At 43.6% G+C, this 12,723-nt stretch overlaps 1 protein-coding gene across 1 annotated transcript in view; it reads left to right on the forward strand.

Moving 5' to 3' along the window:
- The window catches only part of MROH8 (maestro heat like repeat family member 8), a 59,122-nt gene that overhangs the window by 13,974 nt on the left and 32,425 nt on the right, over positions 1 to 12,723 (forward strand). Inside the window, exons 5-8 of the mRNA XM_059133286.1 lie at positions 2,360 to 2,439; positions 3,188 to 3,332; positions 6,864 to 6,959; positions 8,591 to 8,695. Of these exons, the coding sequence (XP_058989269.1) occupies positions 2,360 to 2,439; positions 3,188 to 3,332; positions 6,864 to 6,959; positions 8,591 to 8,695 (426 nt within the window). The remainder of the gene's footprint in view (positions 1 to 2,359; positions 2,440 to 3,187; positions 3,333 to 6,863; positions 6,960 to 8,590; positions 8,696 to 12,723) is intronic.

Raw genomic sequence — 12,723 nt, forward strand, 5'->3', positions numbered from 1 at the left:
GTTTCAAAGGGGATAGAGGGTTGCTCTCCTATCAGGATGACTCACACCTTTAGCTGCTCCCTATCTGTGTCTGTCATTCAAAAATTCCAGATGCTAGGAGAAAGAATCTGATTGGCCCAGACTGGGTCTGTTCTCTCCTCCTTCCTCAACCAGGCATGTTTGGGGGGCAGCATCATATAGGAAGGGCATGACTTCTGGGTATCCCTCTCTGTGTCTTGGAGGCCATTCCCAGAGAAGAGATGATTGCTGTGATCTGGATAGTCACCCCAAGAGGTTCCTACTACACAAATACTTGACAAACAAAAAATAGCCTCTCGTTTCTGAGTTCCCCATTAAAGTTAGCATAATTGTGAATAAATAATAAGACTTTCATACCTAACTGATTGAAAAAAGGAATTGCAGGCCTGGTGGCTTAGCTAAGAGGCACTGCCTTCATCCACATGTAAGGCGTGTGGCTGTAGGGATGGAGAGTCAGAAACTGTGCAGAGCAGGTAGTGGCCATCATCGTGGTTGATTGGATGCGGGAGATGAATAAAGGGAGAAATGTAAATCATAAGTCATCTCTTTCATGAGCCCTGGGAAAGAGTACCATTGACAGCAGCCTTAGGCTCGGAAGGTGTGTCCTTTGGAAGAGGAAGATAATGAACTCACTTTTTAACACCAAATTGCCAGAGGCAGCTAGGCTCTTCGTGGTGATACCTGTGAGATAGCTAGATTTAGGTTAGTAGAGCTCTGGGAGGCTGAAGCCATGAAATTAAGTGAGTTCCTTGGGGAAACAAGAAAGAGCATCAGGCCACCAGCAAGATCTGACCAGAGTTGGAAAGTGAGAAAGGGGCACCTAGGTGGCTCAGTGGGTTAAAGCCTCTGCCTTCGGCTCAGGTCATGATCTTAGGGTTCTGGGATTGAGCCCCTCGTCATGCTCTCCGCTCAGCAGGGAGCCTGCTTCCCCCTCTCTCTCTACCTGCTTTTCTGCCTACTTGCAATCTCTCTCTGTATCAAATAAATAAAATTAAAAAAAATAAAAGAAAGAAAGAAAGATAGGAGAAGAGTCAAGAAGGGGCAAGAAAGAGAACACAGTAATAATTATTGAAAGCTGCCTCCCGGACACTAAGTTCCTGGTGGGTCTTTTTGGTGGCAGGTTAGAGAAATCTACTAGAAGCAACTGAAACACTAAAGGGGAGATTGAGTCTTAGGATAACTGAGTGTTCCCAGAATCCTGTAACAGGAAGATCAACATGCTCCAAGAAGAGAATGAAGCCAGAAAAAAAACCAAAAAACAAGAATTTTCACATACTCAGAACTTTCTCACCATCTCTCATCTTTGCTCCTTTGTGCATACTTTCATTTCTGTCCGTCCCTCACCTCTCTTCCCAAAATTGGCTCTGTCACCTTTTCCACAGGGCACAGGGCTCCCAAATTTTCAATTTTCTCTTTTTAGTAGGCCAACCAGACTGAGATGGAGGCTCTTGGTCTCAATTCCAGAGTGCTGAGAAAAAGACTCTACTCCTATCCAGATAAGCTGTGGTTATTGGGACAGAATGACTTAGCGGAAGCGTGCCTGTGAGGTGCCCATTCTGTGCCCCAGGGACATTTTCCAGAGAGGCTGGGTAGACAGCCCAGGAAGGCTTCCACTGCAACCATTTGCTTTTGCTCTTTCTGTCAACTCCCTGAGATTTCTCTTTTTTCCTCCACACATAGCAGGAAACTCGGGCCCAGGAAAAGTAAATGCTACATTCCAGGTGACACAGGGAGGGAGTGGCAGAGCCCGTGCCCAAACCCAGATACTGTCTAGCTCCAGAGCCTTTTTTTTCCTCTCTTGTCACTGTGCAGATTTTTCTGGAAAGCAAGGCAGCTTTCCAAACTCTGCCAGTTTGGAATTTGGAAATTCTAGGACAAGCACATAATAATATTGGGCCCTATCATAGACATTGCTGCTTGGTAGAAAGAGGAGTTAGGAGGCCTAAACTGGAAACAATCACAAGTAGTAAAAATAATGAGTAACAGACGCTAACAGTTCTCAAGGACTACTAGGAATTATGAATTAACTTCTTAGTGTTCCCAGTTGCCTTGTGATGGTATACGGTTACCTTATTTTACAATGGGGAAACTGAGGTACAGGGAAGTTAAATAACTTCCACTCCAACAGCTAGTAATAGGCCATGCCGGACCTGATGCTCTGGCTCCAGAGACTAAATTCCTGGCCTGGCCACTGTCCTGCTGCTAGTCCTGCAGAGCCAAGAGCAGGACCTGATGAAGTCCCTGCAATGGTTCTTGTAGACCATCTACATCTGCGATCATCTGGCCCAAGGACGTGGCCCGTTCCCCACTCTAGTTTAAAGTCCTTGCCCTCTCATTGCAGATGCTGGTAGAAGAGGAGCCTGTGCATTCTCTCTTCAGCTCCGTGCGCCAGGAGGTCTTTGTCACCATCGCTGACCTCAGGTGACACCCACACGCCCCCTCCCCACACACACACATGTACTGCTCTCTTGGTCATGGCCAATACCAGAACCAACTGACATGCTCCATATCTTTAACTTAGGCAAACTATTTATAGAGGGAAATGGACACCCATCCATGTTTCCTGTGTAAGAAATTTTATTTTATATATGCTGCCCTCCATATCTGAAAGACCTTACTGGAACCTCTTTGGAGTTCAGTTTTGTCCATGGTATATTCAGTGGAAAGTTACTCTCCTAAGTGCTTCATGACAGTAGAGTTCCACAGTCCAAGAAATTTGGAAGGGCTGCCTGCTATTTATTTAACTTATTAAAAGGCCCTAAGAAATCCTATAGTTAAAAAGTTTTCTTTACTTGGTTCAATCCACCATTCCCCAAACTAACAAACATTCAGCAGAACATCTTTCAGAAAATCATGGTTTACATGTTAGACTATAGCAGGCTTTCCTCCGTGGTTAAGCTGCAGGAAACCCTAGAAGAATATCATTCCAGTAACCTCTCGGGAAGGCGGGGAGGGACAGGGAAGAAGGATGGAAGCTCTGAGCCCTGAAACTCTTCCTCCAGCATTTTGTGAGATTTGTCTAAGCAGGCTAAGAAGCACGCCCTTTGTCTCTTCCATCAGAATGACACACCGATTAGTCCACCTTTCCTCTTGGGTTCCCTCAACCCCTGCTTACCAATGTCAGATCAATGTCTTCCCAGATTACTTTTCCTAAACTGTCTTTTCTTAGTTACCAAGATGTCCACTTGCTATTTGGCTCTGAAGATCGAGCTGATTTGTTCAGTCTTATTACGAAAAGTATAATGACTCTGCCCTCTGTAACGACTCTTATCCAGCTGCAGGAAATCATGCCAAGTGGGTCCTACAACACAGAGGTAACTCCTGCTTTGGTTTACTAACTTGCCATCCACAGGGTCAGCTGATCATGGCCCTTCGAGTGTGCGTTTAATTTTGTGGAACTAGCCAAAAGTCATTTCAGCCAGGTCTGTGAATAAAATAAGCAGTTAAATTAAATAGTTTTCCCCCCTCTTTATTTTCCTTTCTTCTCTTTCCTTTTCTTATTTATTTATTTACTTACTTACTTATTTAAGAAAGAGAGGGAGAGGGAGAGAGAACCTCAAGCAGACTCTGTGCTGAGCATGGAGCCCGATGTGGGGCTCGATAGATCTCACCACCCTGAGATCACAACCTGAGCTGAAACCAAGAGTCAGACACTTAACTAACTGCGCCACCCAGGTGGCCTCTCTATTATTTTTTTTTAAAGATTTTTACTTATTTATTTGAGAAAGAGCACGTACACATGTGCACAAGGGGAAAGAGGGGCAGAAGAAGAGGGACAAGCAGTCTCTGAGCCCGACATGGGACTCCATCCCGTATCCCTGTGGTGGGATGTCCTGAGCCAAAATCAAGAATCAGATGCTTAAACCAACTGAGCCAATCAGGTGCACCCTCTCTCTGTCTTTTTTTTTTTTTTTTCCCCTTCATTCCTTCTTTCCTGGCTTTTGGCTTTAAAATAAGGTGAGAGTGTTCATATACTTGGCAGATACTCCGAGTTACCATATACTAAACATCATGAGAGGCAACAGAAATACAGTAGTAACCTCTCTCTCCTGGGGAGCTTATATCCCAATGTAGACATACAAACCACTGATAAGTATATCAGCTGGTAATACATGCTATATTAAAAGTTGGCTCAGGGGCGCCTGGGTGGCTCAGTGGGTTAGGCCGCTGCCTTCCGCTCAGGTCATGATCTCAGGGTCCTGAGATCGAGTTCCGCATCGGGCTCTCTGCTCAGCAGGGAGCCTGCTTCCTCCTCTCTCTCTGCCTGCCTCTCTGCCTACTTGTGATCTCTCTCTGTCAAATAAATAAATAAAATCTTTAAAAAAAAAAAAAAAAAAAAAAGTTGGCTCAGTTGGTTAAGCAACTGACTCTTGACTTCGGCTCAGATCATGATCTCAGGGACCTGGGATCCAGCCCTGTGTCAGGCTCCTGCTCTTCATGCAGTCTGCTGGAGATTCTCTCTCTCCATCCCCTGCTGCCCCTGCTTACACACATGCTTTCTGTTTCTCTGGCTCTCTCAAATAAAAAAATTTTTTTTAAAAATTGAACAGGGATGGGATGCCTGGGTGGCTTAGTTGGTTGGACGACTGCCTTCGGCTCAGGTCATGATCCTGGAGTCCCGAGATCGAGTCCCACATCAGGCTCCCAGCTCCATGGGGAGTCTGCTTCTCTCTCTGACCTTCTCCTCGCTCATGCTCTCTCTCAAATAAATAAATAAAATCTTCAAAAAAAAAATTGAACAGGGAAAGAGGAGACAAAGAGTACTTGGGAGGCTTTTGTATATAGGGTGGTAGGGAAAGTCCTCCTGATGTGACAGTTGAAAAGAGAAGATGGGTCTCTCTGGAGGAGAAGCTTTCAGGCAGAGAAGAGGAAATGCAAAGGCCTTGATTTTCTTCTGCAGCTAATAAACTGGTTGGTAAAGCAGTTGCCAAAGGGGACTTTATTCCCCTTTGTTTCAAGATGTCAGAAAGAGGGCGGCTGACTGGCTCAGTGGGTTAAGCCACTGCCTTCGGCTCGGGTCATGATCTCCAGGTCCTGGGATCGAGTCCCGCATTGGGCTCTCTGCTCAGCAGGGAGCCTGCTTCCTCCTCTCTCTCTGCCTGCCTCTCTGCCTATTTGTGATCTCTCTCTGTCAAATAAATAAATAAAATCTTAAAAAAAAAAAAAGATGTCAGAAAGAGTCACAAGTCAAATTTTAAAACTATCTTGATGACCCTAACTAACTTCGCAAATGTAGTTAGAATCATTAACTGTGTTCCCAGTAATGCTGAGATGTCCATTTAAAATGAACGTATTGTGGGGTACCTGGCTGGCTCAGTTGGTGGCACATGAGACTCTTGATCTCTGGATTGGAAATTCAAGTCCCATGTAGAGATTACTTAAAAATAAATTCTTAAGAAAAAGAAAAGAAAATGAATATATTGTTTCACCTCAGCTCGCAAACTGCCTACCAGTACTTTCACACTGGTTCTGTGCTTTTGAGTAAAGTCGCAAGATAAGAGCTTTAATTAAAAGTGTACATTGTAATTGGTGGGAATGCAAACTGGTGCAGCCACTCAGGAAAAGAGTGTGGACATTCCTCAAAAAGTTACAGATAGAACTACCCTATGATCCAGCAACTTACCCAAAAGAAACAAAAACACTAAAGCAGGGGCGCCTGGGTGGTGCAGTGGGTTGAGCCGCTGCCTTCGGCTCGGGTCATGATCTCAGGGTCCTGGGATTGAGTCCCGCATCAGGCTCTCTGCTCAGCAGGGAGCCTGCTTCCCTCTCTCTCTCTGCCTGCCTCTCTGCCTACTTGTGATCTCTCTCTGTCAAATAAATAAATAAAATCTTTAAAAAAATTTAAAAAAAAAAAAACACTAAAGCAAAGGGATACATGCACCCTGATGTTTACAGCCGCATTGTCACCAGTAGCCTAATTATGGAAGGAGCCCAAGTGTTTGTTGACTGATGAATGGATAAAGTGGTGTGAATATTATACACACATACACACAATGGAATATTACCCAGCCATAAAAAAGAAAGACCTCTTGCCATTTGCAAAGATGTGGATAGAGCTAGAGAGTATTATGCTAAGTGAAATAAGCCAGGAAGAGAAAGAAAAATACCATATGATTTCACTCTTATGTGGGATTTAAGAAAGAAAACAAATGAACATGGTGGGGAGAGAGAGAAAACCAAGAAACAGATGCTGAACTGTAGAGCACCAGGTGTTGTGAATAAATGATGAATCACTAAATTCTATACCTGAAACTAATATTACACTCTGTTAACAGGAATTTACTTTCTTTAAAACATCTGATTTTTGTTTGTTTTAAAGATTTTACTTATTTATTTGACACAGAGAGAGAGGGAGCACAGGTAAGCAGACCAGCAGGCAGTGGAAGAAACAGGTTGAGCAGAGAGCCCAATATGGGGCTCGATCCCAGGACCCCAGGATCATGACCTGAACCAAAGGCAGACACTTAACCATCTGAGCCACACAGGTGCTCCTAACTAACAGGAATTTAAGCAAAAACTTGGAAAGAAGAAGAGTACCTGGGTGGCTCAGTCGGTTAAGCGTCTCCCTTTTGCTCAGGCTGTGATCCCAGAGGCCCAGGATTGAGCCCCACGTTGGGCTCCCTGCTTAGCAGGGAGTCTGATTCTCCCTCTGATCCTTCACTCCACTCGTGCTCTCTCTCGCTCTCTCTCAAATAAATAAATAACATCTTTAAAAAAAAAAAAAAACTTGGAAAGAAGAAAAAATAAACTGTAGAGAAGCAAAAAAAAAAAAAAAGAATTGTATAGAATTGGGGAACTTCATGATGGTGGGGGCTGGGGACATCACTGATCCTGTGCCTTTTCAGTGTCTCTACAGGCAGACATTTCAAGCATTCTCTGAGATGCTCCAGAGTTTGGTAGTCAAAGACCCACATCTGGAAAATCTTGACACCATTTTTAAGGTAAATTAGGATAGAGAAAAAGGGAAACTATTTCTATTAACTCGTGAAAGTGGAAGAAAATGTGGAAGGTGGGCACCTGGGTGGCTCAGTCATTAAGCGGCTGCCTTCAGCTCAGGTCATGATCCCAGGGTCCTGGGATCAAGCCCCGCATCGGGCTCTCTGCTCATCGGGAAGCCTGCTTCTCCCTCTCGCACTCCTCCTGCTTCTGTTCCCTCTCTCACTGTCTCTCTCTGTCAAGGAGATAAATTTTTCAAAAATGTGGAAGAATTAAGTTTAAAGAGCTAGCATAGGGGTGCATGGGTGGCACAGTTGGTTAAGTGTCTGACTCCTGATTTCAGCTCAAGTCATGATCTCAGGGTCATGAGATTGAGCCCTGTGTCAGGCTCCGCACTCCATGGGGAGTCTGTTTGAGATTCTCTCCCTCTCTCTCTCTCCCCCCAGAGAGAAGTGACACACTTCTCTCTCTCTAAAATAAATAAATATATCTTAAAAAAAAAAAGAGTACAGCAGTTAAGAGTATCAGCTATCAATTTTGCATTAGACTTGGCTTCCAATTCTGACTCTGTGCCATTCCTGGGGTATAAAGCAAAGAATGTAATCTCTCAGAGTCTTATCTCACTTTAAATTGAGATACTAATTATGGTGAGTATTGAATAAATGACCTTCAGTAAGTGGTTTAATGGTTGCCGTTATTGTTCCTTAAATTCCTGTTGCTTACTAGCGTAGAAGGGTTTCAATCAGTGGCCAGAGAACAGGGTCATCTCATGAGTGAGTAAATAGGCAGGTGCCCACCAGGCAGAATTCAAGGTCATCAATTACCGCCTGTCCCCACCTGTACCCCTTCCAGCATATGCCATTCTGTCATTAGAGATTTTTTCTCTAGAGTGCATTCACTGCGCTTCAAGCGTCTTACTGTCTTGTCCCCTTTTAAGATACAGATATCCCAGAAAGGAATAACCCTTTAAAATACTATTAATCATCTGTGCCCAAGTGTAGATGGACATTTATCTTTGCCACAGTTGACCTTAACATTAGTTCTCATTCTTCTTCTGTTTGTACATCAACACTCCAGCCAGATTGGGTTTCTCCCTTTTGTCCAGTTGTGCCTTGTATTTTTCTGTGTTGGCAGCTTAATTCAAACTCTTCCTTTTACCAGAAAGGAGAAGTTTTTTTTCTTGGCCACATGGGGCCACAAAATGGCACCTTTATGAAGATCCTAGTCGTGAATGTTAGCTTCTTCAGGAATTCTTCCCAGACTGTTGCAGACCGATGCAATTTCTCCATCCTCAGAGTTCTTTAATAACGTGACATTGGTGTTCTTTCCTCCCAAAGCACATTTCAGAAAACTAGAAACATACAGGAGAATAGGGTAAATAATTGAAGAAAGCGGGATGAACAGAAAATAAGTCTGGAAAATAAGCCTCTTTGGAAGCCAGGCCATTGATCCCAAACCTGTTTGCCGTCCCACCACTTTCATTTCTAATCCCCACTGGCTTATCATTTTAGGGAGACATTTTCAGATATAGTGATGACCTGTGGACCTTCTCTCTCCACATTTTCTTCAAAGCAGAACAAAGGGGTTATCCCAAATCTTCCTGGTAAATCATTTAGGCTTCCTTTATTTTTCACAGCAAATGGACCCCTGGTTACAATCAGCCAAAGACCATGAGCGGGAAAGGGCCACAGCCAGCATGGCTCAAGTTCTAAAGTGCTTATCTGGACACCTCAGCCTGAAGGTAAGCAGCCCTTCAGTCACTCAGGAGGAGGGATCCCAAACCATCCCATTACGGCCATTTCCCCTCCACTGTATGACTCCCCAAACTGGTGATTCACTTGGTGTCCCAGATAATACCATGGCACTTAGCATTATTTGCATATCTGCCCCTCTAAAATTTGAGCAGTTTGAGGCTAGGTACTGTATGGATTAACCTTGCCTCCCTGTTGCTTAGCACAAGAGCTGGAACATAACAATACAGTAAATATTTTTGAATGAAGGAAGGAATAAATGTGACCTAAAAATATCTGAGGTTCCCCAGTGGCTTGGACTCTGTGCAGTGTTGTATTTGGAGTAACAAAGTCCAGCAACAAATGTAAGTAAATCAAGTTAAATATCTCCCAGCATCTCACAGAGAAGGGTTCTGGGGCTCCTCTTTTTAAACCCTGTCATTTGTCTCTTTCATTCTCTTGCTTCTCAGTTCTTCTGAATGCTTCTCCATACCTTCTGAAAAGAGTTTCTCAAACGAGTTTCTTCCTTCCTAGATCTATTCCTTTCTTCATCTGTGAGTCTCTTTCCTCTTTCCTAACAGATCTTCTAGGCACTAAAGCTTCTCCTGTGCTCCAGCCATCATTTCTCTAGTCTGCATAACAAGGCCTGGGAATTGCAAGAAAAGTTGGTGGGGTAGGAATTCTAGGTCCTAATGCTAATTTTCCTTTGACAATTTGTCCTTGATTTAAATATTCGAACAGTCGTGCTTATTAGAAGGTTGGCATCCCTCTAACTTTCTTATTTCTCCTACTGGACATACGTCCAAACTTCCCACCTCCTTACTGAAGTAAGTTCAGTCCCTCAAATTATGCTACTTCCTTTTTTCTCTCTTTAGTTCATGAAAACAACTTCTAGCCACCACTGACTACCCTGCTATTCTGTCATCACATTGTTTTTCCTTCTGCATTTTTCCATCTCTAATGTTGGCTGCAGACTAAAGATGAGTTTCAAATGACTCCCTCTTATACATAACCTTTCCCTAGGCTCTGAACATCTTCCTTAGAGTTTTCTTCCTAGGGAGATCTGCTAATTTAAAGGTGCTAAACTGAGATGCCATTGGAGTCTGTAAACATCTGGAATGCTATAGGCAGAATTTTGTGTGGTGTAGTCTTCTGGAGTTTTCTGGAAGGTCCATAGCTTTATCAGCTTAATTGAGTTGTTATCATCCAGAGATAGGCAGTGTTAACAATTTTATTTATTCCTTCTGAGAACACTTGTCCATGAGTATGCACTTTAGTTCCTTCTAGTTCTTCCCATGCCAGAGTTATCATCTTGAAACTCATATCACTCTTTTGCTCCAGTGATTTTTTCAGCTGTTCCTAGAATACAAGGTATTGTATGATCTAGTTCCTGCCTGCCTCCTTGCACACCCTGACTTACTCTAGCCATAGCCACACTGGCCTCCTTTCTATTCCTTACCATATAAAGCTCTTCCTGCCTCCTGGCCTTTGCACTTACTACTTCCTCTGCTTGGAATGACCTTCCCCAACTCTTCACATAGCTAACTCCTCATTCTTTAGTGCTTAGTTCAAGTGTTTCCACCTCAAAAAGGCCTTTACTTACAAATAGATCTATGCTTACACTCTGTCTCATCACTCTTTCCTTCCTAAGGCTTCTTAGAATGAGGTCATTGTGTTTCTTTCCTTATTTATTTCCTGTTTTTCTCTTAGAGGATGTAAATTCCATGGGTGATCATCCTTGTCTTGTTCACCAGAACATCCCCAGTGCCTAGCACAAGCTATGTCACACAGTAGATGCTCAATCAAATGTGCATTCAACAGGGGTGCCTGGGCGGCTCAGGGGGTTAAGCCTCTGCCTTCGGCTCAGGTCATGATCCCAGGTTCCTGGGATCAAGCCCTGCATGGGGCTCTCTGTTCAGGAGGGAGCCTGTTTCCCCCTATCTCTCTGCCTGCTTCTCTGCCTACTTGTGATCTCTGTCAAATAAATAAAATATTCAAAAAAAAAAAAAGATGCATTCAACAAACATGGGTCAGCTCATGTCCCTTCTCTGTTCACAACTCTCCACAGAAAAAATACCCCAAATCCTTCAAGTATTGCCTGCATTGCCATACCATCAGCCTCATCTAGCTCCTATTTCTTTTGCTCTCGTTTGCTCCAGCCAAACCAACCTACTCATTCCTCCAGAAACAGCAAACATAGTCCTTTCTCTTCGCGCTTGCTTGCCGTTCCCTCTTCCCAGAATGCTGGTCTCCCAGATCTCCACGGGGCTCAGTCCCTGCTTTCAACATCAGTGAGGTCTTCCCTCATCATTCTAAAACTGCAATTCCTGTCTTTTCTTCCGTACATTTTTTTTTACACAGCATTTATGACCATTGAATACACAATAAATTTTATTTCTTTGCTATTTTGTGTTCCTCCAACTAGAATATCCCTTCCACAACCAGGGATGTGATCTTTTGTTCACAGCTTGTATCCACCATGCTGGTCACAGTGCTGCGGTTCATAAGTGACACTCAGTATCTGTCAAGGGGATGAATGGTTGTATCTGTGAGCGGAAGACATTACACAGCTTTGTGTAGGTGTTGCTGTGCTGATTGTAAATCAGTGAAACAGGCTACTCTTCACAATATCTCAGTCCGTTTTTCTAAAGAGCCACAGAAGGAATTTCTCTTTGCTTCAGTCCCAGGAACAGTTGTGCTTCCTCTGCCCGGTGTTTGCAGCTTCTCTTATGGGCAGTGTGAATCATATTATATGAGACACAGTATGTAACTCCACATCAGCTCTGAGAAAGTTCAGAGCCTAGTTCTGGGACCTACCTTGAGCAAATGATTGTGCATTCTGCACGCTAACCAAATTCATAACATTTATCTTTGCTACCTTCACTTTCTAGTTTGTCTTTGTTAATTTACATTTATTCTTTTTACTTTTTTCACTATTTAAATTATATTTCTTTTTTCCCTAATAAGCAAAATATCAATAAACAAATTTTTATATTTTATTAAATGATGCACGTCAAGTTTGCCTCCAACTTTTTCACTTAGCAAACTAGCACATTTTCCCACCTTATTATAAATTCCTGGGATACTTGATTCCTAATGGTTATATTCATGGAGTCGTTATATCATAGTTCTCTTTACTACTAGGCAGTTATTTCCAATATGTGGTCTTTAAAAACAGTCCCACAATAAATATCTCTTTCTTTTCCTTTCATTTTTTTTTTTTTTAAAGATTTTATTTATTTATTTGTGAGAGAGAGAGTGAGAGCGAGTACAGGCAGACAGAGTGGAAAGCAGAGTCAGAGGGAGAAGCAGGCTCCCTGCAGAGCAAGGAGCCCGATATGGGACTCGATCCCAGGACGCTGGGATCATGACCTGAGCCGAAGGCAGCTGCCCAACCAACCGAGCCACCCAGGCGTCCCTCCTTTCATTTTTTTTAAGATTTTTATTTATTTATTTGATAGACAGAGATCACAAGTAGACAGAGAGAGAGAAAGGGAAGCAGGCTCCCTTCTGAGCAGAGAGCCTGATGCAGGGCTCCATCCCAGGACCCTGGGATCATGACCTGAGCTGAAGGCAGAGGCTTTAACCCACTGAGCCACCCAGGTGCCCCTTTTCTATTCATTTTTAAAAGATTTTATTTAGTTATCTGACAGAGAGGCAGAGCATAAGCAGGGGGAGCTGTGCAGAGGGAGAGGGAGAAGCAGGCTTCCTGCTAAGCAGGGAGCCCTACTTGGGGCTTGATCCCAGGACCCTAGCTGGGAACATGACCTGAGTCGAAGGCAAACACTTAACTGACCGAGCCACCCAGGCACCCCTATTTTTTTTTCATTTTTATAAAAATGTGGGTTTTTTTAAAAAGAGGTCTATAAAAATAGAAATCAGGAGCGCTTGGGTGGCTCAGTGGGTTAAAGCCTCTGCCTTCGGCTCAGGTCATGATCCCAGCGTCCTGGGATTGAGCCCCATATCGGTCTCTCTGCTCCATGAGGAGCCTGCTTCCTCCTCTCTCTCTGCCTGCCTCTCTGCCTACTTGTGATCTCTG

Source organism: Mustela lutreola, chromosome 9 (assembly GCF_030435805.1).
Source record: "Mustela lutreola isolate mMusLut2 chromosome 9, mMusLut2.pri, whole genome shotgun sequence".
NCBI lineage: Eukaryota > Metazoa > Chordata > Mammalia > Carnivora > Mustelidae > Mustela > Mustela lutreola.